Genomic DNA, 27,188 nt, shown 5'->3' on the forward strand with positions numbered 1-27,188 from the left:
ATATTTTTTGTTCAACCGCTCGATAGGAGTTGAAAGTATAACTTCTTGTGACATTCTCCATCGCACTTTCAAGTCACCTTTTTCCCCGGAAGGACATGAAGATAGAAGAACCACAAACAAACTTCCCCTGCTAACAGGACATCCATTCCACACAACTTACACCCTACATGAACATCCGCATCACAGCCTTTCGTAATTGTTAGAATCAGCGGGAAAGACAGATCAAGGCAGAAGCAAAGACCACTGCTCACGGTGCCTAACATCGGAGCAGAAACATCGAGCTTTTATTCCTCGGTTGCATCGGACTTTGCCCTAAAAATGGGTCAAAGAGAACATTCTACGGGTGATTAGTTTCGATCAGCTGAAAGAAACAAATGAAACGGAAACAAGAAAATTAGCAGCGGCACGCTGCCTGCTATGCACTTTGGGTTTATTTCTTTGAATTTGCTCCTCGGTAGGAGTCGCGAAATGTGTGGAGAACCTGGAATTTATATGCAGGTCGAGGTAGCAAGTCAAACTTAGATAGGTACATTCATAGCTAAAAGAGGACACGTCAATTGCAGCTTAATGAATTATGATAGCTGGCTAGGCATTTTCAAGCATTTTTCTGTTTTTAACGAATCATTATGTAAGAACCTTTACATGCCAACATATCAAGGAAATGCACTCAGAATATGAAGAATCGATACAACATTCCTCCCTCAAATTCCTCCTCTCTCTTGTTTCGTCTGTGTCCAAGTCTTCACAAACTCCTTTCCACTCTCCCTATTCTTAGTTCTGTCTCTCTATATACCTATTATAGCTCTACCTGGTTGCTGCTAATTTGAGATCATAATTTACAGGCATAACAAAAAGCAACAAGAATGGGCCTGCAACTTGGTATTCACCAACAATTCAGCACATTTGCACATGATACAAAGAGATGAACAAAAACATGAGTGAAACCAACAACTGAGGAAAAAGAAAAGAAAAATCCGCTTGCAGTCACTCAATTTAACCAACTGGCAAAAACTGTGGAAAAAAGACCGAACAATTTCACTGCGTCTGTCCCAATAAAGCGAGGAATGGCTTAGTCTAGTCTAAGTTTCCTCGCTCCTCGTGCTGAAGCGTGGTCTATGCACTCTTTTTCAAGCAGATTCAATGCACGTGGCAACATAAAAGACAGTGTCCTCTACTCACTCTAATCTACTTAGAGACAAAAAGAAAAATCAAATATCCCTAATTGATGCTCACAGTGTTCTTTGCTGTACAGTTCAAGAACAGGATAACAACACTGGAGCTGATACCAGGAAAATAAGTACCAGCCCTCTCCGCATCATAGTCTACAAGTCACCTCTTCCGACGCTTTGCCTCCACCTAAAAACAATGCACGAGGAAATTAAGAGGGAATGCTTCAGAAAATGTGACAAAGCCATAACACAAACACTAGAATTCAATCTAAGCACATCAGAGTTAGTCGACTGACTACTAAAACCAAAAGAGAGTTTCTTGAAAAGCAAACAGAATTACAGAGTAAATCTCTTCATCAATTGACAAGATTTCAGATGAACCACATGATGAATGAAAGTGTCGCTACTATTTGACAACCGGATGGGTCTATGGTGCCCCAGTGTAACAAATTGCAACCACACACGTATAGTCGTAATCCAATACAAAACGCCACTAGCTTGCATTTCGGTCACAAAGTATCAGTGATTTACAACGCTTTCAATTCAGTTACGACAAAACCAACCTAAAACGGATGCACTCATTTGTCCCACGTTGAATTAGGTAAACCGGGGAAAAGGAGGGTGGTGTTGGATGGTGAAGGGAAGCACTGAATAGTGGTGAAAACCCAGGCCCATTTACAGAAAGGGAGAGCATTATGCCCCATGGAATGGTTCCCTGGGAGATCATAGAAGGGCAAACCCACAACAGGAACTACAAGCTTCCTTGATAACCAATATTCTCAGGCAGCTTATTGATGTGGATGGTCACATGTGAAACTGAATTTAAGAAGAAGAAGATGCTTATGCCAATGAAAGAGAAAACAACCATCTCTTCACTAGGAGATTACAAAAAGCTGCAAGTTTCCACATGATCTACGTTTATTAACGATGCATGGCAGCATGTACCACACAAGCGCACATTGAAACTAAGGCCAGAGAGAAAGGGAGGCACATCTTCACCTTCGTCTCGGTTGAAGGTGATACAGGAAACTGTATGGATCGTTTGGCATCATCTTCAGTAGAACAGTCGGTACATAAAAAGTATTCTAACTTCTTTGCTTCTTCAATCGTCATACCCATACAAGAAGGATGGAACCTACGACATCCGATTACCGTGGTTTTTGTCATGCATGATAATTAAAAAGCACAATACAGTAACAAACTGAAGAAATGACCACATCACAGCACAGGAAACTCAGCTTGGCAAGCGTCGGTAAATAACAGAGATGCATGCAGTACCAACCGCAGTGAAATGACCATTGAAATGCAACCATTGGCCAACATGTCCTTCAAAGAATTGCTCTGTGGCTATAAAGGTTTGCCTATATGCTACCATTTAACAAAGCAAAACAAGGTGACACCAATTACAAACTTCCTCTGTGTAATTTACAATGGTCTACATATGACAAGGAAGTGCTTGGCAGAGAAATTAGAGGGTTTGCATGCTGTAAGTCACAAGGGAGTCCTGGACAAGTAACTTCATCAAGACAACATCCTTTTGGATGAACAGAAAGAACAAATCATAACCACATCCTCGTCATTTTAGATATCTTGACATAATAAATATAGATGTTAGTTGAAGGGGCATCCTGAAAGGAATCTACCCATGTTAAAGCTCCAAAGTATAACCTTCAAACGAAGAATGCAATGACCAAGAGACCAGTGAGCTACAGGTGAACTTAACGAAGAGGATTATTTAGAGCCACTTGAACATTTACTATTTATACGTATACACCTCGAGGAGGCTATATAATGTGCTTGATTTATTTACCATTTATTTTCTAAAAAATCATCCTAGCTGTAAGTTTGTCAATGGATGTAAACCTCATCAGAGTTGATAACCATTGAAACAGATACAACCATCTATAGCAGGAATCAAGCTTCATAAAAGTCCACCCAATGGAAATAAGAGCAAAAAGAGACACCAGAACAGCTAATCCTTGCTTTTGGCAACAAGAAGACTAGGCTCATTTAAATTCCAACAAGCGCAGAATATAGAAAGTTAGCTTAGGCATAGGCATCATCTCCGACAATGTTAAAGACCTGGCACTAGACAACTATTTGTATCCAAAAGTGACGACGGAAGCTTATGAAGAGGTGATACTCTGAATTGACAACAAATAAAGCAGAAACAGATCAAAGGGAAATCAAACATATCATGAATAAGTAAACATAACTTAAAAAGAGAACTTAAGCACATGGACACAGCCTAAGCCACTCAAATGGGATGCCTGCTTGAATCACTCAGAAATTCAATTAACAACACAAAGTTATATTAAGAGAAACTGAACTAGTAGCCTTATATCTAGTACCAGTCCTTGCACCCTTCGCATTGCACCATGAGATCATCTGGGTTATACGGCATCTCACACTTGCAGTACCTTCAAAATACAAACCCAAAATTAATGCTAGTTAAATACCAGAAAACCGAAAAGGAAGACATGAACAGAAATTTAACCAAGAAAGACCTTTCTCTCTCTACCAGAACCAAGAGACTGACTTAAATTTTAAAATGAGAGAGCTCTACAAACACCCAGTGGCCCGCACTAGAAATTCTTTTGAACCAATCGCCAGAATGAAAAAAGCGAGCTGCAAGAAAAACAGATATACAAGTCGCCACTTAACCTTAAAGAACTGACCGTCCATGCCAAAAGGCAAACTATAGCAAACAGGAACTAAAGTATGAACCAGGCAAATAAGTACATCTGCAATAACACTAGAAAGTCCATCAATATCCACTTAAAAATGCCAACCTCTCTGATCGATACTATTTTCTATGGCTAAGCCAAATGAGATTACTCAAATGAATGACAGGGACAAAAATCTGGAGCTCACACAGCTACTCGGTCTGGAGTGAATGCTCCGGTGGCAGCCTTGTATTCAAACCGGCAGAAATAATCCTCTCCTCCAACATTCTCAAGCTTGGTGTAGTTCTTGAAAGTGTGCACCGTGCACTTCCCTTCAATAGTGTGGGCACTCTGCACATCAAAGTGATCCGACAGGAACAGCTCCTTCACTCCATGGAACTGCCTGCGCCCTCCAATCGATTCCTCTGGCCGGTAATACCACCGGACATGGACTTTGACGTTGTTACGGTGGTCGGCCTCTATCTTCTCCACGCGCGCCACGTAAGGCGGCTTGCCGGACTCCGGCGAGCGCATGAGAACGCAATCTCCAGCTGCAACACAAAACGGAAGGAATTCCCGCATCAACTTCCGCATGAAATTTGTCATAATCCGAGCACCAGAGCAACAATCAACTCAAACCCCTTGAACGTTTGAGGCAAAGCCTCTCGCGCAAGCGAAATGCGAGAGAAATGCAGGTTTCGAGGACGGACAGCGGAGAGCCCACGACCCCGCCTCACACGAAGAGACCACCAGCTACTTCGACACGCGCGCGCGCAATTTCAGGACGCAAAAAAACACTCGAAAACACTGCGCTCAAAGGCGGAAAAATCTACATCGACGGAGCAACGAGCGAGACGGGCAATGCCGAGAGAGGAAAGAGAAACGCGGGCCGCGAAGAGGGATCGGAGAGGAGAGAAGGTTACGTCGGACGACTTTGTTGGTGCCTTTGATGGTGTAGGAGTCGAGGTCCTTCCTTCCCGGTTTGGTCTTCGCCATCAGCGGAGAGTGAAGCTGGGCTGGTCGCGCTCGCGGAGCTCGGATTCGTATCGCCGAGCGGAGAAACGTCAATCAATGGAGAGAGAGTATCGGCTCGCCAGGTCTTTCTCGGAGTTCGAGCGGAGGGTTTTTTGGGGGTGGAACTGGGAAGGCGATTGAGGAAGCCCTAAGCACAGCAGAGGCGATAATGGCGTTTGAGCATAGAGAAAGAGGAGGGGGGAGCGGGTTCTCGTGTCGCGTTGTCGGGGTGCGAGGATGATTGAAGTTGGTCACTCAGTGCATGCCACGTCATCCGCTGTAATAAATCCCACAAGGGTCTTCTTTGTCCTCTTCTCTCTTTTTTCATTTTTTTTAATTTTTTTTTATCTTCTCTCCAGGGGGGAAAATTGGGTTTGGCATACTGTGCCTATTTAATTTGAACGTTTTAACTCATTAAAACATTAACCACGCAAAACATGAGAGGAGGACTTTCTTACTTGGAATCGCATAATATTTGCTTTGTTACTAAACTCCAAAAAATAAATAAATAAATAGATAAATAAATAAAATTTCCAGAAAGCGGGACCCCGTTGACTTCATTCATTGTCACCCAAATTCAAACCTTGTCTATTGCTGCAATTACAGAGGTACCCACCCTCCTGATTTTTCTTTTTTCTTCTTTTCGCTCGTGACCAATCTATCGGTGTTGAAACGGGTTCAAAATCTGATTTAAATAAATAAATAAAAAGAGCTCAAAAAACACCGCCTTGATTCGTCGCTCTCGATATTCGTTGTCGTAAAATGGACCGCACGTAGAAGCTATAGGTCATGCGACTTCGCGAGGAAGATTGCACTAATTTGTCAACGTTCCAAACTCACCAAAGCCTCACTAGAACGGAAGACAGCAGGATGGTTTGTACCATGAGAATCACAGCAAAAGTTTGGTCAGGTTGGGCGCTATCGCTAACGGTTGTAGATACGATTGATAGGTTGGGCCATCTCTGATTCTCTATATCTCTGCTTCGTCCACGACTCAGCATGAAAATGTTGGTGGCCTTGGCATGATACAAAAAGCTGGAACTTCTGACGGAATCCTTGTTAGGTGGAGGATGACACAACGACGTTGACCACCCCTTTGGAATCACTACATTTCCAGCGTTCAGAACAATGCAACCACCTGACCCGACCAAGGGAGCTTCAAGGACGGAAGACATGGACTCAGAATGATCATCTTGGTCCTGCTTCAAGGGTTTAATTGTGTCCCAACAAGCATCGAGTTGAGATCTACAAGTTAATCAACCGTCACGCGAACGAGATGACAAACTCTACTCTTCTGTGGATCGACAGCGTTTCCCTTCCAGATCAGCCACAGTGGACCAAGGCACACCCGTATGTGGATTATAACATGATTCAGCGGCAGCGACACTGAACATGATGAGGCTAGAAGGAAATATCTATTCTTCCCGGTTTTAACTGAAGAATTCAATGAGATTGGCATCCACACTTCAACAACCAAAAACTCTTGCTTTGCAGCAAGAATATGTCTCCTAAGGGTCGTTTGGATCTCATTCGGGGGCAAGTTTTCTGAATAATAAACATGCGACGGAGCTTAATTTAATCTGAGAGTAGCACTTCTGACTTCTCCCAGGAAGCCACTTAGAACTTTTGGATAACCACCGAATTAGCTATTCCAGCTTGCTCTATCGTCTGATCCAGATCGTTGAGTTTCTTGGGGGGGAACCCCATAGTCTGCAACTGGTAATTTCTTTCCCCGCCAGGCCTGGACGCATCGATGAAGGCACGAACATCCCGAATCGTATGGCTATAGTTGAAGCGAGAGACCATGCGCGTCCCATCGGCTAACCTGAGTTGAATAGAAGTGGACGGCAACGAATCATCCACCACTAGACCCATGAACGGAGTTGGTGGAGTATTAATGGAAGAGGCAGCAACAGTGGGTTCAGAAGCAGCAGGAGAGCTGCTTGTGCTGCCTAGAGTTCTTCCTGTTCCACGGAATGGAAATTGGGGTTTCTTTGGTTCCTGCAGGGAAGAGAACAGATCCACATAATCACATCTCACTGCTGCGATGACAAAAGGACTAGCAGAAGCAACTTGGGAGGAAAGGAAGACTTACGTTGTAGGGTTCTTCGCGCCTCACAAGATCAACATGCACTGCAGTCCTCCGATCAGCTGGAGCAAGTTCTTGAGGACACTCTGAATTCTTGATGCTCTGCACGTTACATTAACAGGAATGAGTAATGCGACAAAGTAGCCAAATATAAAAAATGGCACATATATTTTGAGCCATTCTTGTGAATCGTGATATCATCCATTTTCTGGTTATGACATGACTCAATATAAACAGACCTGGGAACTTTAGCCAGTGACTAGCTTAAATGGGACTTTAGCGACTTTAAAGAAATATATCAGACAATCTTGCCTGAGCAGTGCAAACCTCAAATTTCTTGAACTTAACCACAAATTACAGGCCTAGTGCATACTTTTTACAAGAGCCATAACAGAGATAGATGCTACTAGCCACAAGAAAAAGCCTGGAGAGAATCATGTCACATACCTCCAAGAATTGAGCATTTTCAGGATCATCCATCCTCCGCAGAGGACCATCATCAACAGTAAATCCATTCTGCCAAAACGTAATTGTGTGGGTGACCACTTCAGGGTGCTCAGGAGCAGATGAGATGACCTCCCCAGAAAGCAATCTCCCTCGACCAGTAAAGCTTCTTGATCTTGATGACTGGTTATCAGCAGGTCTTTCCACACCCCTTTCTCTAGCTTGATTAAAAATTGAATCTACATCATTCCCCTTGGTGGGATCTTGGACAAGCATTCCACTGCTCCAGAAGAACATTAAATTGGACAGCAGTATATCACTAATCAAACAAAATCTGATATGACAATACCAGATGGAACATCGCATAAATACTGTAATTGCTCAGCAAACTTTCAAAACTGAAAACAGGACAAAAGTGCTATTATTTCTTCTTCACTTTGAATTTTTAAGGAGGAAGCTCACATTCCAAGGACATGGCGGAGGTTTTCCGCTCATTGCAAAATCACCCACATAAGTTCGGCGAGAAAAAGTTCGCGGTTTCATTTTCAAAAGGCTTCTGATGCTGCACCAACATTTCTTCCGCTCATCGCAAAATCACCTACTTAAGTTTGGTCTCAGAGTTAGCTCATCACAACTAGATAACTCTCGCTCTAGCACGCAATAATAGAAGAACAGCAGGATTCTTCTCTTCGGCTAATATCCTCTCTACTGTCGTTCAAGGAACAGTGACAAGAATGGTTAAAAACACCCGGTGCTGACAAAATGTCCAGCGTACTTCTACTCTATCAACTAGACCAGCAAAATTTGAAAGACTAAAATACTAAGGAAGTTGAATAAGTGAAAGTACACCCTTATCACAAAATCTTATCAGAAAGCTCAAGTTTTTATCATCAAAAGGATTACATGGAAAGATGATGGAAGTCATTGGCTGAGAATGAGTTTCGCTTCCTGCTAGTTCCAAAGAGGAGTACACATAGTTTCCAACCGACAGGTACAAACCATGAAAAATTCAACGCAAGTTTCACTCTAGCAACTCACCACTCACCAACAGATCAAACAATGACAGCTCTAGACCGATCTTCAATTATGCCTAATTCACAATTATCCAAAGAAGCAAACAACCTCAACTTCTTATTTCCAGAGAGATTAGAAACTACGGGCGGGAAACTTATTTCCTATCAGTCGATTTGAAGCAAAATTATTGAAACAAATGCAAGCCGCCGCCGCCTTTAGCATAGCTTATCGTGCATCTGAGTAAAACGAATGTCAGGACACACAAAAAAAGACCTCTTTTCGCCACCAGTATAGTACTCCTGCGGTTCGTCAGAGTCGCTGTCCGAGCCATGATCAACTGGCTGGTTCAGATCCGCCAGCGTGCGGACGCCGCGTGTCCGGCTGCCGGACGGCTTATCCGGCTTCTTCTTCGCCTTGGTAGCGCGGCGCGAGCGCAGCTCGTAGGGAGCCCTGGCCGGCGAAGCCGATCGGGACCTCGACGGGGACCGCGACGGGGAGTACGACAGCGATGGGGACTGCGCCAGCGACGGGGAGTAGGAAGGCGACTGAGAGGGCGAGTTAGGGGAAGCCGGGACGGGAACGGGGACGGGGACGGGGAGCGGGGGAGCGTCGGCGAGGGTGTTGTTGTCGAGGAACGTCGAGACAGCGGCGTCGAGGTCCCAATTGTGGCTCTCGAGGAAGAAGACGGCCTCCTCACGAGAGGAAGAAGTGATCTCGCGGAAGGAGTTGATCGTGGCGGCGTTGTCCTCGTCGCCCTTGAGCGCCGACTCCATGGGCTCGTTGTCCATGGCGATTGGTTGGGGGCTGAGACTCTTCGATGGAGCCGCTGCTTGTGTTTCTTCTCAAGTCAGCTGCGATTCGAATGTCGATGGAGTGACTGGGGGATCCATAGCTGTCTTTGCTGCTACGGCACCGCTTCAGTGGAAAAGCTCGCTGTTCCTGAGACTAAAACGACGTCTCGTTGGAGGAGTTGGCAATGCAGCGAATCGTTCGATACATGGACCTGGACTGGACAGGTCAGCCGGGCCCACATGGATACTATGGGCTTGACGAAGCCCGAAATCACGGGCTTGTTCAAGTGTCAGGCCCGCCGACATGGCCACATGTGGATGTTTTCAAAAAGACAAAATTGAGTACGAAATTCAAGTTGGTAAAAGTTTGAAAATGTGTGTAAAGCAACATAATCGTGTTAAAATATAGAAATAAATTAATAAACAGCATAAGAGATGGAAATTTTTAAGAGGTTCCAAACTTTTCTTTTCAAAGACAATTTTTACTGTGATTTGAGAAGGTGGGCAGACCGAAGGTCCTACGTAGGGCCCAAACGAATAGCCAGGCCCGCCCACTCGTGCGAAAGTATTAGGCCAAGCCCACCCATTCCTGGGCGGGCCCATTAGGCCTTTGGCCCATAAAGGTCTACCTTATGGCTTGTACGCTTGTGAGTCACGTTCATCTCCGATGTTAGCTCATATAACCATTCTTACCAGTGTATATTAACTTTCCTCACTATCATACTTATTCTCAGGAGATTGGCCAATCCAAATGCTCCGGTCTCCTGTCCCTGAAGTTCTTGATACACCTCTTCAATCCATCGCCTTTTATTGACTTTCGACGAAAAGAAACCTCCAGAAAAATGAAGTTAAAAGAATCTAACGAGTTGGAGAACAAAAGAAGTAACATGAACACATTTTTGAACACCACTGATCAAGCATTCCTACAGCAAGTTCATTCCGGAGCAGGAATAAAGAAAGTGTCAAGGCTAACAGAAGGAAGACTAGAAAGAGAGGATAGTGCAGAATTAACACTTCAGCCTCATAAGCAGGAGGGGCAAATAGTTCATCAAACAATAGTCAAGTTTCTCAATGAGAGTATCAATCCCCACTAGGAAAGGTCATCAATGGGCACCCACTAAGGCATACTTATGGATTCCAGCGACTAGCATGATTCGTGGCCCCTGAAAGCCTGTCACTGCTATTACGGTGAGGTGAAAAGGCGAAATGACACAGTTATCAAAATAGCTGATGATTACACCTCAGTAATAGATCCTCCAGGTAATTGAAACCAAGCTTCATCAGTGTTTGATCCTCCAGGCAAACGAGACATTGCTTCATAAATAGGGAGTATGTCCGTTTCCCTTTTCACTGGGCGAGTTGATTCACTTCCTTTGCCAAGACCAGTCTCAGTCTCAAGCTGCATAAAGTAGAAGGGTTGAAAGGTAAAGATATCAAAAAGATCACCACAACTACTATCAATAGTTAATAGTGCTAATTACACGTATTCTGTTTCTGCATATGAGCTACTTGCAACTCTTCATATGAGTCGGAATGCTATAAGCAGAAAACGGTGGACTGCGACTAGAAAGACGAGGCTCAGACCTCACATTAATCTTTCAGCCTGTAATGGCGCTGACTGCATAAACAAATTGCGTCTTGATAAGCTTTCTGTGAGTTCTAATTCCTACTAATATTGGGTACAAGCAAAGAAAGCCCTTTTCTTTCTCAAGGTAAATTCGATGATAAGGGAGGACCAAAGGATATTTGGCTGTCACGGACAATTTAGGTGTCTTAGTTACTCCTTTTGCAGTAAGTCAATGCTGAGACAAACAAAATACCAGGGAAGATCACCGCTTCAGACTGGTGTCATCACCAATACTCGAGAGGCGAGGGACAACAACTGGAGCACCACGGACCTTTTCAAGAGCGTAGCTTATCCTTAAGGGTCGGCCTAGCAATGCCTACAACCAAACGTGCCATAGTTGGAATATAGTTCTCGAATTTTGAGAAACATGAACAGAACTTGAACCTTATACAACGCAGAAAGGAAAGAAAATGAAATGGGGAAATCTCATACTTATTCACCTTCCCATCCATGGCATCTTTTGCACATGTAGCCTCAGCTTGGTTTGTAAAACAAACAAAACCAAAGCCTCTTGATCTACCACTGTCTTTGTCATACAAAATCTTAACTGAAACAAAACTCGAGGCAGTTAGCAAAAGAAAACTTCAGACACAGTTGCAGGCCATCAGAAAGTAAGAACATTTTTCCCCTTCGTCTAATCCTGAGCATGTTAACCATCACTAATACCAAGAGTACTTGTGTTGGTGCATGTCTTCCTTTGAGTAATGGTGTTTTAATAGATGAATCTTTAGAAGCAAATGATTTTAGAAGATCAACACAAGAAGTCTCGGAACTGAATCAATACTGCAAATTTGATAATTACGAATTAGCAGCAATTACATAGCTTTTCAGCCCCCATCATGGGCATCACATGGCAGCATTCACCCGCAGAGCATAGGGTGAAGTAACTTACTACAAAATTGAGCCATTTCCAAATATCGGATCTAGTAATTGGAGAGATCCTTAAGTGGGCCTATCAAATAGATTAATAGCTTGCCAGTCAGCAGTCCACACCTGCATCTGTTCTTTTTGCCCGCTTCTTTTGACCAAATAGTAAACCAAAACACATTTCCATTCACAATCAGAGTCTCACTTTGCTCACTTGAGATGCTTTGATGAACTAGAACACAAGTTAGCAAATCAGTACAGAATTTGTATCAATGTTAGGCTTTTGGAGATTGCTTTACCTTCAGTGACCTCCCCAAATGAAGAGAAAGCATCTTTCAAGGACTTCTCATCAACTGACCACGACAGTCCTATGACACCAAGATCCATAAAATTAGACACCCAAGTGCTTTACGTGATGCTAATGGAATGAAGCCGAGACAACAGAACACACCACCAACAAAGAGTTTACTATTGGAGGGAGACGAACACGACATGGGTGGAGAACAAAAGCGGCGTAAGCTAAAGGTCTGGTTTGGGTTTTGAACTGTCAAAGCCCTTCGCACCAGGAACATCAAAGTCCTGTCCATGCTGAGCCCTGCTAAGTGCTACCAAAAGGACGCAGATCTCTCCCTTCTCTTTATACTTCGAAAGATACTCACGACTGGTTGGCACCAAAACAATGTTCCTTACCAAGAAAAAGACAGAGTCAGAGTATCAGCATACAAAAGCAGGATATTCACAAGAAATTTGTCTCGCATAACAGTCAATTACTCTAGTCCAACAACATGGGGATACTTCCACGGTGTGAGGAAATACACAAAAGACGTGATCATCATTCGGATGCAACCATAATTTTAGTAATTGAGATAGGCACCCTATGTTCTTCAATCTCATGTAACACGACTGACGAACAAAAAACAATTTAATCTTTCTGAAAACCAATTATGCAAGCTGCAGTGTTTGAATATTAAGGAACTGAATGCCATCATATGATTCTCATTGAAGGAATCCGTTCCGTTCAGATGATGAACACGATGAATTGCCCATCCTTCGTGCTCGAGCAAGAGAGTCTAATATGGCATGGCCACCTTAAAACTGAACCCGAGAGTCCAGTTTCTGTGAAATCAGGTTTCGTTTCTGGCTACTGAATGAAGAAATTCGCTCAAGCAGTCTATCTTATTCTTGAGACGGCCTGCGTACCTTTCCGCGACGAATGCTGAGATCCTCCAATCTCTCCTGAAGGGTTTTTCAGAGGTGAAGGAGCGGCGTTCGTTGCAGTTGGCAGTCTTCAGTCTTTAGGGGCGGTTTCTGCGCTGTAGCCGGAGTCGCTGGCGGCGGAGGTGGTGGCAGCCTGATGGTTGGTTGGCTGAGCGGACAGCTTGGCGCGATGTGAGAGGCGAAGTGGAAGACTGGTGGGAGTGCGGGCTGAAGTGGAACGCTTTTAGTGTGTGGGGGGTGGGGGCCGGCCCTAGTCGACGACTCGACGCCCGTCTCACGGTTGGACCGGTAACCCGGTCCAGTAAGCACCAACTCGCTCACCTCTTTTTGACAGTTCTCCCGTCGCTCTATCCATGGAGACCGTCACCTGACTCACCTCTCGACAAGAAAGAGAAAAAAAATACAATTGGTTTGAATGTGCCAATCGCCAAATTGGAATGGTAAAGATGAATGACCATTGACCTACCGTCTCGCATATCACCGCCACTTTCAATCCATCGCTGAGAATCTTCGATGTGCGAATGGCGTCGGCGGAGGCGAATGAAGGAGATCGCGCGGTGGAGCTGATCGTGAGCGACGCATCTTCACCGTCGGAAGCCGCTGCCGCTGCCGCCACCGATGTTAACGGCGATGCTCCCGAGATAACGCCTCTGTTGAATCAGTCCGAGAAGCCTAAGATCAACATATTCGCCATCTCCTATCCTCAACGAAAACCTAGGGTAACGAATTTGACCCCAATTCAGCCCCGACATAGAACAATTGGATAGCCGGTTGGTTGTGTTTGTGCTGAACTGGTTGACGCTCGTGAATGTTCTGTTGCGTGTTGTTGTCTCTCTTTCTTGCTCGTAATTGCAATTTGCAGATGAAGCCGCAATTGGAGAAGTAAGTTTGACCATGTTATGCTTTCGTAGGAGCAAATAATCAGATCACACGATGCCGAGGTGTCTCCTGCAGTTCAGTGTGCTTTGTGGGTGTGGAGTGGATCCAGATACTCTGGTCTGTTGTGCATGGCTGCGTCATCTATGATCTACTTTTTGATGGAAGCTGTTTCTGACGCTTTCTCTGGTTAGTATTGACTTTTCGCTGGTGTCAAGTCTCTCGGTGCTTATCGTCGAATGAAACACCCTGATATAAGTACATCTTAGTCTGAATGTAGCTGCTGGACTTATATATATAACATCACCGAAGAATCACGGTTGCCTAATGTATTGCCTAAGCAACCATGAGGAAGAGCTTCATATCATGTGTACCCCAGAAAAGAAGCTACTTCCCCGTTTACATAATGTAATGCCTTCTAACCCTTATACGACGGTGAGAACTAGGTAACTCAGATTGGAACTATATATTCTACTATATGTCCTATGGGATTACTTCTTGAATGATTTCTTTTTTCATCTTCTCCAGTCTCGGGGCGTCATAATACATTGTCTCTGATAATCATTCTTAAACTCATCGACCTTCATTTGATATAATTCTTTTCGGACCAGGATTGAGATGTCATTTGTTTTGGATGCAGACTGATTTTCTCCCCTTAATTCTGTCATGACAGCTCAGTCAATTCCATTGTTTGAGACCGCATTTGCCCGATGTACGCTAATTTTGATATCATCGTATCTGTGGTTGAGGAAGGGTGGACAGCCATTATTTGAGCCCAAACATGCTAGAAAGCTTTTATTTTCAAGAGCTCTACTTGGATATCTCTCACTAATGAGTTTTATTTATTGGTAAGTGACGGTAGATATGCTTTGTTCCAGAATTCGTCTCATCCTTATGCTTATGCAGTGCCTTTTTGCTTTAGAGGTGTTCATGTTCTCCTTTTTAAGTCCATCTGGAGTATCTTCTTGTACTTCAAAGAACAATGGATCCCCATTGGTGCACATTTGAGTTGTCAGCAACGTCAATAGGATAGACTCATTACCTCTACATTCTTGGTGTGACATGGCATTCCAAATCGGCTGACGCTTAATTTCTTTGCTTCAACATTTGATTTTAAAACATGTGGCTGTTCTCTTTCCTACATTCCCATGCTTGTATTGATATTGAAGTTTTTCAAGTACCATTCATTCTAAATTGAGTTGAACCTTCTTTCTTTTTCATTTCAGCATTCAAAGATTACCTTTGTCTCAGGCCATTATTTTGAGCTTCACAACTCCAATTATGGCTTCAATAGCGGCGAGAATCATATTGCGGGAGAAGTTGAGAATTGGGGATATAGGAGGTGTGTTCTTTTTTCAGTTGGAATTTTATTTACTATGAAAATCTCTTCTTATGAACCCATGTCTTCTATATAGGTTGACAGTTGAGAGAGAGAGAGAGAGAGAGTGAGAGATATGGTATATTTGTAGCTTCTTTCCTCATATATAGCTGCAGGAGTAAAAGATGCTTTGTTCCTAGACAAATTCTTTTTAAGTATAAATGCTTGAGAAAGGGGTGTGTAGAAAATCTGGTCTGCTGGATTGGGTCACAAGGCTAAGTTCATTGCGTTTACTTGTGCTATATTTATGGTCGATTTCGAGGCCTTGGCTGTTTGGAGTTTCTGCAATGCAATGTATACATTCATAATACTATTTGAGAAGATACATTCATATCCTATAATACTCTCCTGGTTGTCTTTTGAAACTTTGATCATGTATGTCTCTCTAAGTATTGATTCTGTTCTAATGGAACTTGTTTTGTAGCTATTTGATGGAAGTAGTACCTGGTTTGGCTGCCTTGGTATTATGGTTCACCAGTGCGTGACTGCTTACCTTGATCTTTTCTTGTCCTAGGTCTTGCTTGCAGTTACTTTGGTGTGCTTTTTATCTTCCAGCAGATGCTTGTCACACAAGGTATACAAGTGAGTTTGCAGAACCTTTTAAAGTACATGCTGGATGTCAGTTGCTTTGGGAATGTTCATAAAACGGAATGTCTGGTTTGATTTCAGTTGCGCTAATGTGTCCTGATTTCATGATAGTACAGGATGCTAAACCACAAAAGGAAAACAAATGAAAAGCATCTGCAAGTTTAGGTTTAATTGCCCCACTGATTCATCTTCTTTTTAACCGGTTCCTCTCAACTTCTGTGACTATGTATGTTTTGAGACCCGTGTGAGTTTATGAGCAAGAAAATTGTGAGCTAGAGAGTGTCATGAGTATTAATAGTATCATGGTTCAGTTCTGTGAACAATTCATCTTCTAACCTGGCAATGAGCCTCTTGTACGGGGTACAGGAGTTGGATTATTTTTGTATCAATTGAAAATTGATTTTTTTTAATGTATTTTCCATTGTAAGAACTGCCTGTAAATGAAAGATTAGAAAGGTTTTAACTTCAAACTGATTATCGACTTTTACAGGGGTATTAAATAAAGCTGGCAAAGTACAAGCTTATGTTAAGGGAAGTCACCATATATTGGCAGTGCTAGTTGGCTTATTTTCGGCAATAACTGGTGGAATCAGCTATTGTCTTATTCGAGCAGGAGCCAGAGAAACGGATCAACCTATGTACAATTTTTTTTCATGAGCACGTTTATACTATAGATTGATATCTGTCATTTGCAGGCCTTCCCCTCAGTGAACTGAAGCATAGATGCAGTTGTTTTTTATATGATCATAGCTTGAATCTTGAAATGCATTAGAGCATATCTAAACATATCTAAGACAATGATCCAACTGTCTCTCTCTCTTTTGCTCTCTCTCATGATCCAACTATAGATTGATATCTGTCATTTGCAGGCCTTTCCCTCAGTGAACTGAAGCATAGATGCAGTTGTTTTTTATATGATAATAGCTTGAATCTTGAAATGCATTAGAGCATATCTAAACATATCTAAGACAATGATCCAACTGTCTCTCTCTCTTTCTCTCTCTCTCATGCTAAAGAAACCTTAGGAAAATTATTGATTCAGTATGGTATCTCTGAGTCCTCTCCTATGTTGATGTAAATTGGCTCCTTACTCTTTGGTGGAAGTGGATAAGTGTAACCTTGCAAATCGTGATCATGATGAAGAAAGTTATTTCCCCCTCTGGAAATTGTATATAGAACTCATTGCTACTGTTGCTTCTACTTTTCAGGGCGACTGTGTTTTCATTTGCCTTGCTGGCTAGCCCTGCTGCTGGACTCTGCACGTTTTCGTTTGAGGTAAGTTCGTGGGACTTGGTGTGTTCCCTTAGAAGTAAATTCTTGGTTCAATCAGGTTAAAATACCAGGCTTCTAGATATTTTTATTAAACTCACTAGATTTGACCTAATTCTATAAATTTCCGGTTCAGGATCGCCATGATTGACCTAATTCTTTGATACCTTTAAGCCTTCAAGTGCTAGTATGTGGACTTAGGATACTTGCTGAATATGTTGGTTGGACAGCTAGATACTGTACAGTCCAGCACATGGCACAAGCTTGTATCAGACATGTGCCCATATGAAATCTGCATTTTCATAATTTTATGTAGCGACCAAATCCATCAGGTTATTTTCCTGATGTCGCTATTGACATCAATTTGCACGTGCTGTAATGACTACAACTTTATGCCGCAGCCGCTGCAATGACTACAATTTTATGCCGCAGCCGCTGCAATTTCAGATGTTTTTTCTATCTTTGTGGTACAGGATTTTGTGCTGCCTAGCTATTACACAGTTTTCCTTATGGTGGTATTTGGTGTGCTGGCCTTTCTGGCAGAGGTGCTCCTAGCCCTTTTTTGTGCTTATTTTATCTTCAGCTCACCAATCTTCACTAGTCACTAAATTCTCCCATCCTCTTCCTCTCTCTCTGGTCTCCTGACTTGCTGTAGCATCTTAATGGGGTCTGTCTGTGGTGTTAACTTGCAGCTGTTATTGGCGCGGGCTCTTCAGCTTGAAAAGACTAGCAAAGTTACAAACATCCAGTTCATTGAGGTACTTTTCTTTTTTGCTTCAATTATCGAAGACTGTCCTTGTCGATGGTTGAACTGTATGTTGGCTGCATTGTTTGTTCATTTTTTCCATTACTAGCTGCAAGGTTCTAGTTGGTCAGGGGCATTCCAATTAGAGAAGCGCATGCATCTTTCATCCAATTGGGCAAGTGATTTCCACAATGCTTTACGTGCCGCCCCTGAGTGTATCAACTATGATTACAGATGGATGTGACCAGTTTCTTCATTTGCTATTCACGATGGGTTTCTACCGTTTAACATGTGATCATATATCAATGGCTTATCACAGTTTAATCCTTTACCTTCATTTGTCATGTAGGTTGCACTATCACAGTTTTGGGGAATTGGTTCACGAAGACTATCCCCATCTTTTGGGCGGCTTGTCGGGTGTTTTCTTGTCCTAATTTCAGCGTGCATCACCATGTACAGCGGACCTGATAAAGAGACTGCCTGAGGCGAAACGATAACAAAGGCATTCATTTAGTTCCGTTTCACAAGCAAACATTCGCCGATCATAACCAGGTGCGCTCATTCCTTGTAACCGTTGTAAAATGTCGCATTTATTACCTGTAATCGGCTTTTCACTCTTGGCATTTGCGCCCTCGCCGTCTTTCAAAGGCAAAAAGGCCTCTACTTTTTGTAACGAGAAGGTCAGGAGAAGAAATATACACGCTCGCTCTTTTGGAGCATGTGCTTACAGATCCTGAAGTGATGTTCACTTCGCAACATGTTGAATAGAGAGTACGCTCCCTGCTCTCGTATTTTGCCTCTTCTTGGCATTTGCGCCCTCGCGGTCTTTCAAAGGCAAAAAGGCCTCTAACTTTTTGTAACGAGAAGGTCAGGAGAAGAAATATACACGCTCGCTCTTTTGGAGCATGTGCTTACAGATCCTGAAGTGATGTTCACTTCGCAACATGTTGAATAGAGAGTACGCTCCCTGCTCTCGTATTTTGCCTCTTCTTGATGATTCCCAGTATTTTCTTGGCACTGCACTTTGCATGGGCGATGTCGGCGTACGTAGAAACGTACTAGTGACATGTAGGCAAAGCTCAATGTGTCCATGAGACTAGCCCCTTTGTGGGTGAGTAATGGAGCTCGCTCATACACGAGAATTAACATATTTCTCGAGGATTGCGTCCCTAGAATTACGAGGGCTGCGCTGTTATTCGGGAATTGTTTTGTCGGTTTTAGTCAAAATGAAAAATCTTGAAACGAGAACGATAGACAAAAGAGAAGAAGAGATGCTTCGGGAGATGGGACGAAGACCGATGTCTACTTCTCGTTCCTTGCACCGGCGTTTTTTCCGAGGAGGAGCCCAGCTAGTGCCTAAACTATCTTCCAACACTGGCGACAAAGCCTTGTTTCCCTCCCGCATCAGGACAAGGATTTGTCGGTGCCACGATGCTCTTAACGTTCGAAATTCGGGCCGCCCGAGAGAGAGACAAAGGGAGAGATCGGGTGGGGGAAATACTGCACAGGTCCCATGCATCACAAGCTCGTTATAGAATGGATGGATTACCCAAGAGCGTAGAATTCATTTACTAGTTCCAATCAGCGGCTATGGTGGAACATGTACAAATCTACCGGTGAGATCCTATCACATGTTTCGACGTCCCTCTTTTCTATCAGTGGCTGGACAAAAAGAGTGAGGTATCTGTATCTGTAATCAGCATCGAATTCCTCCCTTCCTCCGCGGGCATTTCTGCGAAAAACTCCTACATTCTTCGAGACGTATCTCTATATCTGTTTCGGGATTGTAGCGTTTAGGCATAAGCGATGCTGTGACAGAAAAACTTTAAAAGGTTGACAAACTCGTCGCTCCGTCGGCATCTAATTTTAACAGGAATCTCAATGCGCATGGTTAGCGTCTCTCGGACATTCACGTCGAAATGTGTTAGTAATGCACGAAACAAAATGGCGGGGGGTTAGAAAGAAGAAGATACCAATGCGGATAAAGGCGTCGCTTTTACGAGAGATCGGTCTTCAAAGTGTTATATAAGTTTCGACCCCCAAAAAAAAAAAAAAGTGTTATATAAGTTGGATGGATAGAGGTAAAAGAGAAAAGGGAAGTAAAGGTACATTTCTTTTACCCTTTAACTAAATGCCTTTCGCAGTCGCAGCAAATATAGATAGATAGCGGGACGTTGGGAGCGCTTTAATAAGCAAAGCGGGATCCAAGGGTGGGGAGGGACAAACGATGGAATCCTCGGCCTCGGATTGTACATGGTCCGGTGGGACCGCCACATCCAACGGTCGAGTTTTTGTGAACAGTCCCGATTGTGGCGTGGCGTGGGGACACGTGAGACACAGAGTGACGAGGGCCCACGAGGTGATGACTTCTCTCTCTCCTTGTCCCCACGACCCCACCCCTGGGTCCCACCTCACCATCTCGATCTTCGCAACGGCACTCCCCTCTTCTTCCTCCTCCTTTTTATCACTCGCTCGCTCACTTCCACTCGCTCCCACCAACTCGCTCGCTCGTTCGCCAGACAGAAGAAACAGAGGAGAGGCATTCGCTCCTCCTCTCTATACTCTCTCTTCCTCTGTTTCTCCTCCGAAGAACCACCAACGCATTATGGAGCGTCTTCCTCTTTCCTCCTCCTTCTTCTGCTTCTTACTTCTCTCTGTTCTCTGTCTTGCAGGTAAGTTATCTCAAGCTCTCTCCTTTCCTCGTTCACCGTGTTTTTTTTCTCGCGAAACATTCAAATGCAGTGCAATTTTGAAAGCTTTCCGACTCACAGTCACCGCAGAAAGCACGAAGGAGCACAATGCCGTGCTTTTTCTTGCTTTCTCTCTCTCTTTTCTAATGGGTGTTGTTGTGTGGACAGATGGTGGTTCCATCGGAGTGAACTACGGGCGGGTGGCCAACAACCTGCCGTCGGCCTCCAAGGTGGTGCAGCTCCTCAAGTCGCAGGGCATCGAGAAGGTGAAGATCTACGACGCCGACCCCGCCGTCCTCCACGCCTTCGCCGGCTCCGGCATCAGGCTCACCGTCGACCTCCCCAACGAGCTCCTCTTCGCCGCGGCCCGCAGCCTCTCCTACTCCCTCGTCTGGGTCCAGCGCAACGTCGCCGCCTACCACCCCGCCACCCAGATCGAGGCCATCGCCGTCGGCAACGAGGTCTTCGTCGACCCGCGCAACACCACCAAGTTCCTCGTCCCCGCCATGAAGAACATCCACACCGCCCTCGTCAAGTACAACCTCCACAACGCCATCAAGATCTCCTCGCCCATCGCCCTCAGCGCCTTGCAGGTATGAGAGAGGCTGTCAATTTGTGGCGTCTCAAGACATGTTCAATCGTGTTCGTGTCGCGTCAAAGTATAATTTTTTTTTTCCTTTCATCTTTTTGGTCTTGAGTTGTGTTCTTCTGTTAGTGTACAGAATCGACGATTCGACACCCCTTTATTTGTTTTGCAGGCCTCCTACCCTTCCTCAGCCGGTTCGTTCCGGCCCGAGCTCATCGAACCGGTGTTCAAGCCCATGCTTGAGTTCCTCCGCCAGACCGGTTCGTACCTCATGGTTAACGCCTACCCCTTCTTCGCCTACGAGTCCAACTCCGACGTCATCTCCATGGACTACGCCCTCTTCCGAGAGAACCCGGGCGTTGTCGACGCCGGCAACGGGCTGCGCTACTTCAGCCTCTTTGACGCCCAGATCGACGCCGTCTTCGCCGCCATGTCTGCCCTCAAGTACGACGACATCAAGATGGTCGTCACCGAGACGGGCTGGCCCTCCAAGGGCGACGAGAACGAGGTCGGCGCGAGCAAGGACAATGCTGCCGCCTACAACGGCAACCTCGTCCGCCGGATCCTCACCGGCGGCGGCACACCCCGGAGGCCGCAGGCCGACCTCACGGTCTACCTGTTCGCGCTCTTCAACGAGAACAAGAAGCCCGGCCCCTCGTCGGAGCAGAACTACGGCCTCTTCTACCCGAACGAGGACAAGGTCTACGACATACCCTTCACCGTGGAGGGGCTCAAGAACTACCACGACAGCGGGAAGTCGACGCCGGCGAGCGGCGGGCAGAGGACGGTCGCGGCGCCGGTGAGGGGCGGAGGGGGAGTGTCGAAGAGCTCATCGGGGCCGAACACGTGGTGCGTGGCCAGCGGCGAGGCCGGGAAGGAGAAGCTGCAGGCGGCACTGGACTTCGCGTGCGGGGAGGGAAGGGCGGACTGCCGGCCGATCCAGCCCGGGTCGACGTGCTACGACCCGAACACGGTGGAGGCGCACGCGTCGTACGCGTTCAACAGCTACTACCAGAAGATGGGTCGGGGGTTCTGGACCTGCGACTTCGGTGGGGCCGCCTCCATCGTATCCCAGCCTCCCAGTACGTATTTTCCACTCTTTACGTATATCGCGAGTGCGCGAGGTCGATGATGATTGAAAACATTTGGTGAAACTCCCAAAGCGGAGTCCAGGTTGTCACGAGAAAAAGGTCAAAATTAGTCAGAGAAGAGAAGGCAGCACCACGTGAATGGCTGGGAAAATTTAATCCTTTCTTTGCTCTTTTTTTCCACTGATCTGACACTACTAACAACACTCTGACGACCATTCTTTGACTTTGAAGCTTGCTTGCTCCCTCCATGCTTTTCCAGTTTTCTTCTCTTCTCCACTACTACTAGTACTACTAGTACTGTAAATTTTCTTATCAGAGTACTAAATGGTGCGGCTTTTTTCTTTGGCAGAGTTTGGGAAATGCGAGTTCCCCACGGGATACTGAAGCCGGTCCCGATGATGGATGGATGGATGGTGATGAGGTCAAGGGCCTTAGGGATCAAATTGTTATTTTCAGCTTTTGGTAGGGGGGTTTAAATGTAGAATCCTACAATTTTTTTTTTATTGGTGGGTCTCTGTGCTTTGTATCTAATCCCTAGAGTTGTTGAAAAAGTTCAAAAAAAAAATATAAAAAAATCTTCCACTAGTTGTAGCTTTTGTCCATATTCAGATTTGATGATGTTATGTTTTCCTCCGTCTACATTGCTTTACTGCAACTCTCTCGACCCGCTTTGTGCCCACATTCCGACCCGTGGGGAAAAGGGGGCCGCTGTGACCGGTTCATCCGAGTCGTCGCGTCTCTTCAGGACCAAAACCGGAGGAAATAAAACCCCCCGGCTCCCGAGGAGGTGACGGGAGGGTGAGACTTGCGGGTGGAGCTGGCCCGACCCGTACGAGCCGGTGAGTCCCACGCGGAGGTCACTGAATTTGGTGGGGACCAACCAGGGAGAGGGCACTGTCTTGGGCTCGCAATAGCAGCAACCATTTTGTGTCGTTGGCGGCTCGGAAAACCCTAAGTGGTCCCTACTTTTTTGTACTGTTTTTTTTTTTAATATACGCTAGGAACACGCAGAAGAAAGTTGCGACCATATGGCCCATGTGCCTCTCTCTCCCCTACTTTCCACACTTTAACACATCATCGCATGTGACTTGGCTCTAGGCAACGGGGAATATCATTACAGAAATTGAAGATGTGCGAAACATCTAGCCATTGCAGCAGTATCTGTTTCGCCGAAAATGTGCGGATGAAAACGCCTTTCAAAATATGGATTGATTGATTGGTGCGAATCGACAGAGAGGAGGGGTCACGACGATTCGTTTGTTGAGTTCGGACGGGAAAGTAAATGACAGAGAAAATTGAAGGTGCGGCGATCAGAGACAATCGCATCGAGCCATGTAAAAAATGCATTGAAGTAAATTGGCAAAAGAACGTGGAGTTCTTAGATTGATTCAAACTTTGAGGGGTTATCAGTCTTTGGATGAATCGATCTCACTGTGAAATCAGGAGCTAAATCATAAGGATCGGTCCTCAGTTTGAGGAACTGAAAACCAATCCACCCGGTCCTAGACCCACGCGGTAACCGAACCGACCGGTCCGGTCCGGTCCCCGAGTGGATCCAGGAAACGGATGTATCTCTTTTTTTTTTATCCATTTTCCTATCCCCCCCTCCTCCTTCTTAGCTTCTTCAAGATCCAACATTACCAAATTCCCTGGCACTCTTTCTATATACTGAAAACAGGTAATGGTACGATCACAGCCATTCATATCTGAAAGAACAAAAGGGTCTTACGAAAAATTCAGCCCTGAGGACCCAACCACCAGTTGGCATCCTATGCTTGACGGGATAAAGACAAAAAAGAAATTCAAGCAGGAATTCCTCTAGTTAGTACTAAGCTTGTGAATCGGGAAAAAATTCATCCCCACCGACAATGCCGAAGCTAATGCAAGCTGCACAAACCATCACTTGAAAAAAAAAAAACTAACTATTGTCTACAAATGTGGCGTACTAGAGATTGCGAATTGCCTTCTAGTGTTTTAGAGGTTCACACAAATCACACTAGACGCAGCTTCACTCATCACCTGAGAGGGAGCCGGGAAGGAGGCGTCGAGCGAGAAGGACAGAGGGAGGCGTCGTCGAGCCGCGAGGGAGAGGGAAGCAAGAGGTGCGAGCGTATGAGACTGAGCGAAGTGAAAGGCGTAGGAGCTGCGAGAGGGAGGCAGCGCGAGTGACCGAGATGGAGAGAAGTGACATGAAGAGGCGTGAGCAACGGGCGTGTGTGACCAATTCTGAGTGAGATAATAATGTGAATTAGGGTTTTGAAAATTTAGAATTGTAAAAATTAAAAAAAAAAATTAGTCCAGTCGAATGGGTGGGTCCATGCCTAAAATCCGAAACCAGATACATATTCATCAATTCTAAATTTTAGGAACCGGAAATGCCCAAATCTAGCCGGTTCGGTATGTTCTTTTGCTCACCCTTAATTCAAAGGGGCTAGTTATCGTCAATACACTTGAGGTATTTATAACCCTCTCCAAACTGTTACATACGGTATTACGTGCAATGATTACTGAATTTGAAAGAAAAAATAACTTCCTAATCTTATTTGTGGTTGCAAAAATTTATTGTGCAATTTCCTACTATTAGGTGACATTTATCTGTAAAAAATTACAAAATAGCCACTCGACAATTATTTCTGGAATCGATTATTTATCACCGCCCTCAAGTTCCAACACTCAGTAAAATCTACGATGACTATCAATGACTTCATCGACTAGTAAAGGTTGTCATTTGTAATAGATGTTTTGTGTTGATGACTTTATTCGTTTGTAATAGGCATACTTCACAAACTTTTCCGTCGAGTCAAACTCCGGTTCGATTTGCATTTGTATAGTCTTGTTTGGAAACAAAAGTATTTATTTCCTTATTTATCTGAATTATTCATATCCGGAATTACCACGAAGCCTTTAACATATTTTAAGGCCGAAGAACTACTTTCGGAGAAAGATATTTTGTCCAATAAGCAGTTTGGTAAGAATAATCGACACCTTTCTGATAACGTCATCAACACCAAACGTCGGTTTTCGGTGAGAACATTTACTAGTTGTTTCGCCGGAACGACGATGTCTTTCGAGAACTACCATGAAAGTTTGACCTCACGAAACATTTAATACTAAAACTTGACTTTGTTAAGTTCAAAACAACACAATTTACGACATGAAAATAAGGTTTTCTCTTTACCCAACTTGATGCGTCACCTGCGGACAGTTGTGGTGCACGAGGTTATTTATGCCACTGGGTGTACAAAACGAGGTGAGGAACCCATAAGTTATTGAGTTCGTAAATATTCTTGTTAAGTTTAGTAAATATAACTATATGACGTTTTATCATATTTTTCCTTAATTGAGAGCAGTTGAGATTAAGCTTTAAAATATGAATTACGTTCTGATACGAGCTCGAGAAATTAAATGTGAACTAATTCGAGCTAAGTTCAACATCGAACTTTCAATTCTTTTAGTGAAATTTAACAGAATACTATGTTCACTCGATCTGCTAGATTAAATGGTCACACCATTGACCCCCGCTGAGAGGAGTTTCTAGGTCCGCACCACGTTCGCGGTCGAAACACAGGAAGCCATAGTCGCTGCTCATTCTAGGGGCATACAAAAAAAATCGAAAATCGCCCAGAATCGGACCGGCCCAAAACCATTGGTTCTTAAGAGAAATGGTCCAGTTTTCAGTTCCGCCCACCCGTCCACCGGGACTGGACTGGTAATATATATAATTTTTAATTTAAAAAATTAAAAAATCCTAAATCCCTAATCCGAAACTCAATCATCCGGTCTCAAACTCTCATTCTCATCTCGGTCTCTACTCTCTCTCTCTTTCTCCTTAGACTCTTAGTTTCTCACTCTCACCCCGGTCCCTTCGTCTCTGGCTCCATCTTCGTCTCTCGACTTCCATCAACTCATGGCCTTGACTCCCATCAACTCACAACCGCACATTCAATCGTTCATCACCTCCCTCTCTCGCTCTTGATCACCTCCATTTGCCAAACGTTTGAATCCCTAATCTCAATCTAATCACTCAATCATTAATTTCAATCTCTATTTGGTCGGTGAGCTTGGTGGGACCGGTTTCATGGACCCATTCGAAAACGGGGATCGGACCGGTGGTCCATTTCCAGGTGGATCCATGGAATCAATGAGCGTTCCCGGTTTCAATTTTTCAAAACCGATCCCTAGTAGGCAACTCCCGGTTCTAAGGTGGAAATCGCGTACCTAAACCATGCTCATCCCTAGTTCATTCGAACGAGCCCGCCATTCGTCCACACCATCGGATGCAAGTTGGGATGAAGCTGGGATTTCCCACGCCATGACACCCCGACGAATTCATACCCTTTAATGAATTGGAATTTATAATAAAGACTTACTGTTATACTAACGGTTTGTTTTGGGCCATAAAAAAATAAATAACAATTAATTAAAATTTATTATCATGTTAACTCTTTAAGAATTTATGACTCACAACACACTCTTATTATCATAGTTATTCAAAGAATGTTATGCTACAAAAGTCCTTTATAATATGGAAAAAAAAAAAGCCAAAAGAAAAGAAAAATAAATGAGACAGAGAGAGATTCCGACACCGTTTCTGGACGTATCCTGTTCTTTTGCATCACGTCATAGAAGAGAATTTTAGAGAGAGAGAGAGAGAGAGAGAGAGGCGTTTTGAGGAAAGGGCTCGCGATCCAGCAATTATGTACAGTGACAGGGGGCCATACCCTGCATCCCACATCATTCCCTTTTGGTCGATGCTTGATACCATAAGCTTGAATAATAGCTCATTGCTAGGCCCAAAAACAAGTGGGTCGAATCTATTAGGGTCGGGTTACAAATGTATCAATCTATATTGACACATTTAATCCATTTTAACTAATTTTTTGGGAAAAATTGTCCAAGAAGTCACAAACCTATCGTACTTTTGTCAATTGAATCCATCCAATCAATTTTAGCCTGAGGTCATTGACATGACGCCAACCAGTTCTAACTTAGACATTTTTTTTATTATTTTAATATTTTTTTTGTTTTCTCCTTTTCTTTTTCTTTAGTTACTGTGGGGTCACCTT

At 44.3% G+C, this 27,188-nt stretch overlaps 5 protein-coding genes across 10 annotated transcripts; 2 read left to right on the plus strand and 3 right to left on the minus strand.

The window, feature by feature from the left end:
* Positions 1 to 28: 28 nt before the first annotated feature.
* LOC115747635 (chromatin remodeling protein EBS-like) lies at positions 29 to 26,801 on the minus strand. 5 transcript variants are annotated; one of them, XR_004016145.2, is made up of 6 exons: positions 4,759 to 5,075; positions 4,044 to 4,386; positions 3,521 to 3,589; positions 2,169 to 2,304; positions 1,234 to 1,356; positions 29 to 312 (listed from the first exon to the last, which is right to left on the minus strand). XR_004016145.2 is itself a non-coding variant. In XM_048271273.1 (6 exons), exons 1-5 carry the CDS (start codon positions 4,829 to 4,831, stop codon positions 1,330 to 1,332), a joined length of 648 nt encoding a protein of 215 aa, XP_048127230.1. In that variant the 5' UTR covers positions 4,832 to 5,075; the 3' UTR covers positions 29 to 312; positions 1,287 to 1,329. The 5 variants fall into 5 exon arrangements, 4 of the variants coding, with proteins under 4 accessions (XP_048127230.1, XP_048127229.1, XP_030539717.1 ...); XM_048271273.1 differs by having other exon boundaries at positions 1,287 to 1,356; XM_048271272.1 differs by lacking the exon at positions 29 to 312 and adding an exon at positions 26,760 to 26,801 and having other exon boundaries at positions 853 to 1,356; positions 4,759 to 4,918.
* Positions 6,249 to 9,299, minus strand: LOC115747633 (plant UBX domain-containing protein 4). The gene is made up of 4 exons (XM_030683854.2): positions 8,670 to 9,299; positions 7,386 to 7,662; positions 6,945 to 7,040; positions 6,249 to 6,850 (listed from the first exon to the last, which is right to left on the minus strand). The coding sequence occupies exons 1-4, from the start codon at positions 9,182 to 9,184 to the stop codon at positions 6,467 to 6,469; spliced, it is 1,272 nt and encodes a 423-aa protein (XP_030539714.1). The 5' UTR covers positions 9,185 to 9,299; the 3' UTR covers positions 6,249 to 6,466.
* LOC115747638 (glycine-rich RNA-binding protein 4, mitochondrial-like) lies at positions 10,054 to 13,116 on the minus strand. Its single transcript, XM_048271277.1, has 6 exons — positions 12,882 to 13,116; positions 12,133 to 12,367; positions 11,981 to 12,049; positions 11,255 to 11,361; positions 11,008 to 11,130; positions 10,054 to 10,586 (listed from the first exon to the last, which is right to left on the minus strand). The coding sequence occupies exons 2-5, from the start codon at positions 12,266 to 12,268 to the stop codon at positions 11,017 to 11,019; spliced, it is 426 nt and encodes a 141-aa protein (XP_048127234.1). The 5' UTR covers positions 12,269 to 12,367; positions 12,882 to 13,116; the 3' UTR covers positions 10,054 to 10,586; positions 11,008 to 11,016.
* On the plus strand, positions 13,285 to 18,742 carry LOC115747634. Of its 2 annotated transcripts, XR_007196686.1 has the most exons (11): positions 13,285 to 13,618; positions 13,811 to 13,964; positions 14,449 to 14,623; positions 15,002 to 15,117; positions 15,668 to 15,727; positions 16,232 to 16,379; positions 16,950 to 17,016; positions 17,484 to 17,555; positions 17,703 to 17,768; positions 18,105 to 18,526; positions 18,715 to 18,742. XR_007196686.1 is itself a non-coding variant. In XM_030683856.2 (10 exons), exons 1-10 carry the CDS (start codon positions 13,421 to 13,423, stop codon positions 18,237 to 18,239), a joined length of 1,191 nt encoding a protein of 396 aa, XP_030539716.1. In that variant the 5' UTR covers positions 13,285 to 13,420; the 3' UTR covers positions 18,240 to 18,555. The 2 variants fall into 2 exon arrangements, 1 of the variants encoding a protein (XP_030539716.1); XM_030683856.2 differs by lacking the exon at positions 18,715 to 18,742 and having other exon boundaries at positions 18,105 to 18,555.
* Positions 19,968 to 22,724, plus strand: LOC115747632 (glucan endo-1,3-beta-D-glucosidase). The gene is made up of 4 exons (XM_030683853.2): positions 19,968 to 20,427; positions 20,614 to 21,038; positions 21,204 to 22,113; positions 22,472 to 22,724. The coding sequence occupies exons 1-4, from the start codon at positions 19,983 to 19,985 to the stop codon at positions 22,504 to 22,506; spliced, it is 1,815 nt and encodes a 604-aa protein (XP_030539713.2). The 5' UTR covers positions 19,968 to 19,982; the 3' UTR covers positions 22,507 to 22,724.
* Positions 26,802 to 27,188: the final 387 nt, after the last annotated feature.

The sequence above is a fragment of the Rhodamnia argentea genome, chromosome 10, assembly GCF_020921035.1.
Source record: "Rhodamnia argentea isolate NSW1041297 chromosome 10, ASM2092103v1, whole genome shotgun sequence".
NCBI lineage: Eukaryota > Viridiplantae > Streptophyta > Magnoliopsida > Myrtales > Myrtaceae > Rhodamnia > Rhodamnia argentea.